This window comes from Nerophis ophidion, linkage group LG08 (assembly GCF_033978795.1).
Source record: "Nerophis ophidion isolate RoL-2023_Sa linkage group LG08, RoL_Noph_v1.0, whole genome shotgun sequence".
NCBI classification, from domain to species: Eukaryota; Metazoa; Chordata; class Actinopteri; order Syngnathiformes; family Syngnathidae; genus Nerophis; species Nerophis ophidion.
Window position 1 is genome coordinate 1,576,062 of NC_084618.1, and position 2,500 is coordinate 1,578,561.

At 38.8% G+C, this 2,500-nt stretch overlaps 1 protein-coding gene across 1 annotated transcript in view; it reads left to right on the forward strand.

Moving 5' to 3' along the window:
- The window catches only part of LOC133557135 (cerebellar degeneration-related protein 2-like), a 16,924-nt gene that overhangs the window by 13,250 nt on the left and 1,174 nt on the right, over window positions 1–2,500 (forward strand). Inside the window, exons 5-6 of the mRNA XM_061907378.1 lie at window positions 2,127–2,340; window positions 2,417–2,500. The exon at window positions 2,417–2,500 is cut by the window's right edge and continues 1,174 nt beyond it. Of these exons, the coding sequence (XP_061763362.1) occupies window positions 2,127–2,340; window positions 2,417–2,500 (298 nt within the window). The remainder of the gene's footprint in view (window positions 1–2,126; window positions 2,341–2,416) is intronic.

Genomic DNA, 2,500 nt, shown 5'->3' on the forward strand with positions numbered 1-2,500 from the left:
TTATCAAAGCACCAAGCAAACAATCGGAAAATTCCCATCATATCAATTCCTAGATATGGTCATAATTATTTTAAGTGCACTACGCAGAATAAACACAACATTATTAATATTGCTACTACGGATAATTTGATCCAAAATTCCCTAAAACAGCCCACTACCTATAATATAGGTTTTTTAAACATAATAAAAAAAATGTTTCTGCTGTTACCTCAGAAATTGCCTGTTCAGATGTTATGATTGTGGCTCAGAGATTTGTATGTAGATTATATTTATTTTCCATAACAAACAGGATAACTTAAATACCCTGGCAGTGGCAATAAGCTTAAATGTTTGTATTTACATTTTTGGAGTTGATTTTCATCAAATATGCTATTTAACTGCTACTGTTTAACAAGGACTGATTTAAATTGTGTTTGCACAACAAATGTTTTGGCGCTTTTGTTCATGTGGGAGAATATTCCAATAAAGGTGCACTACACACTACTTTTGAATTCATTATTGGGCTTTGCGTATACAATGCAGTTAATCGCGATTAATCGGAGAAATAGTGCGATTAACTTCGATTAAAATTTTTAATCGTTGCCCAGCCCTAATATATATATATATATATATATATATATATATATATATATATATATATGTATATATATATATGTATGTGTAGATGTATACATATATGTGTATATATTACGGGTGTGACGTACACAAACATTTCAGTTCAGTACGTACCTCGGTTTAGAGGTCACGGTTGGTTCATTTTCGGTACAGTAAGAAAACAACAAAATATACATTTTTGGGTTATTTATTTACCAAATTTGTAAACAATGGCTTTATCCTTTTAACATTGGGAACATTATAATAATTCTACCCACGTTAATCCACATTAAACTGCCTCCAGTTGTTGCTTTGATCAAATAAAATGACACAACTTTTCTTCTACATATAAAAAGTGCAACATTAAACAGTTTCAGGTCAACTCATCATACTTAATTTATTACAGCATTTGGGAAGTCTGTAGTTGATTTTTCTATTATCACATGTTGATAAAAATATAATATTTACATAGCAGGGACCCTGCCATTCAAAATTAGGCTGCTACATTACTAATGATTCATGTAACTATTACTGAAAAAATAGTACAATAGCAATAGGAGAGACTATTAATCCCTGAACACCATGGAGTTCAATGAAATAACAGACAGGGCTTTGCTGCCCCTAACACACGCACAGCAAAACGAGCTAATGTTACGCTAAAAGCTAACTAGCCTTCACCTCAAGCCAGAACTGCGAGCGAAATGAGCTGCAGTTTAAGTTTCTCGAAGGTCAACGGTTTCATTGTGATGTTAATAATAGTTTCTGTGACTGGGAAGTGTTTTTTATAATTTGGGGAGAGTAAGCTGTGTTATGCTCCCCTCCTTAACACATATCTGCTCGATGCTGAAGCATTGACTACATCGCTCTGAATACGCACTGCTGATTAGCTTCATATGTAACGAATCAGATGGTTGTGTGGGCGGGACAATGCTGGGTGCTGACACAGAGGCAGAAAGCAGAGCAGCTTGTGAAGACTTTTGCCCACAAACACGTTCAGTACACCCGTGTGCCGAACTGAAACCCCTGTACTGAAATGGTTCAATACAAATACATGTACCGTTACACCCCTAGTGTATATATATATATATATATATATTTACATGTTTTTGATAAATATTTTGAACTATAATAATTTGGCATTTGTTTAATTATAAATTCAATTAGTGTTTTTTTTTCTATTAGTTTTAAAGTTTACCAATATTTTGGCATTTTTATATTCCTCAAATATTTCTATTTTTATTGGTCTTGTCGCACGTCTACAGAGATCATTCATGTTTTGCAGATGTTTTTTAAAAGTGAAATAGTTTTCATAGCGACAAATGCTTGTTCACTTTTAAAAGAGTACCTAATATAGTGACCGGGGGTGGGTGTGCTGTACCTAATATAGTGACTGTATGCGAGCGTGCCGTACCTAATATAGTGACCGGGGGTGGGTGTGGCGTACCTAATATAGTGACTGTATGCGAGCGTGGCGTACCTAATGTAGTGACTGTATGCGAGCGTGGCGTACCTAATGTAGTGACTGTGTGCAGGCCCCCAGAGGAACCTCGCGGCGAGCAGGAGTGCTGCGGCGTGCAGCGATGGCACGAGGAGCAGCAGGCGTCGCTGCGGCACTCTCTGCACCTCCTCCAGACTCAGTACGCCGGTGAACGTACCCGGCGGGAGGAGGCGGAGCGAGAGGCGGGGCTCCTAAATCGGGAGAATGCGGCGCTCGAGCAGCAGCTGGCCAGGATGGAAAGGTGCAAAGTGAGGACAAAGGAAATAAAAACAGGAGAGAAGTTTGATTTGAGTTGGCGTGCAAACGAGTCTCACCTGTGCTCAGGTGCGAGTGTCGGAGTTGGAGCGCGAGGCGGAGGAGCTGCGTGGCCTCTGGAAGTCTCGCTCCTTCGCCAGGTGTGAAGAGGAA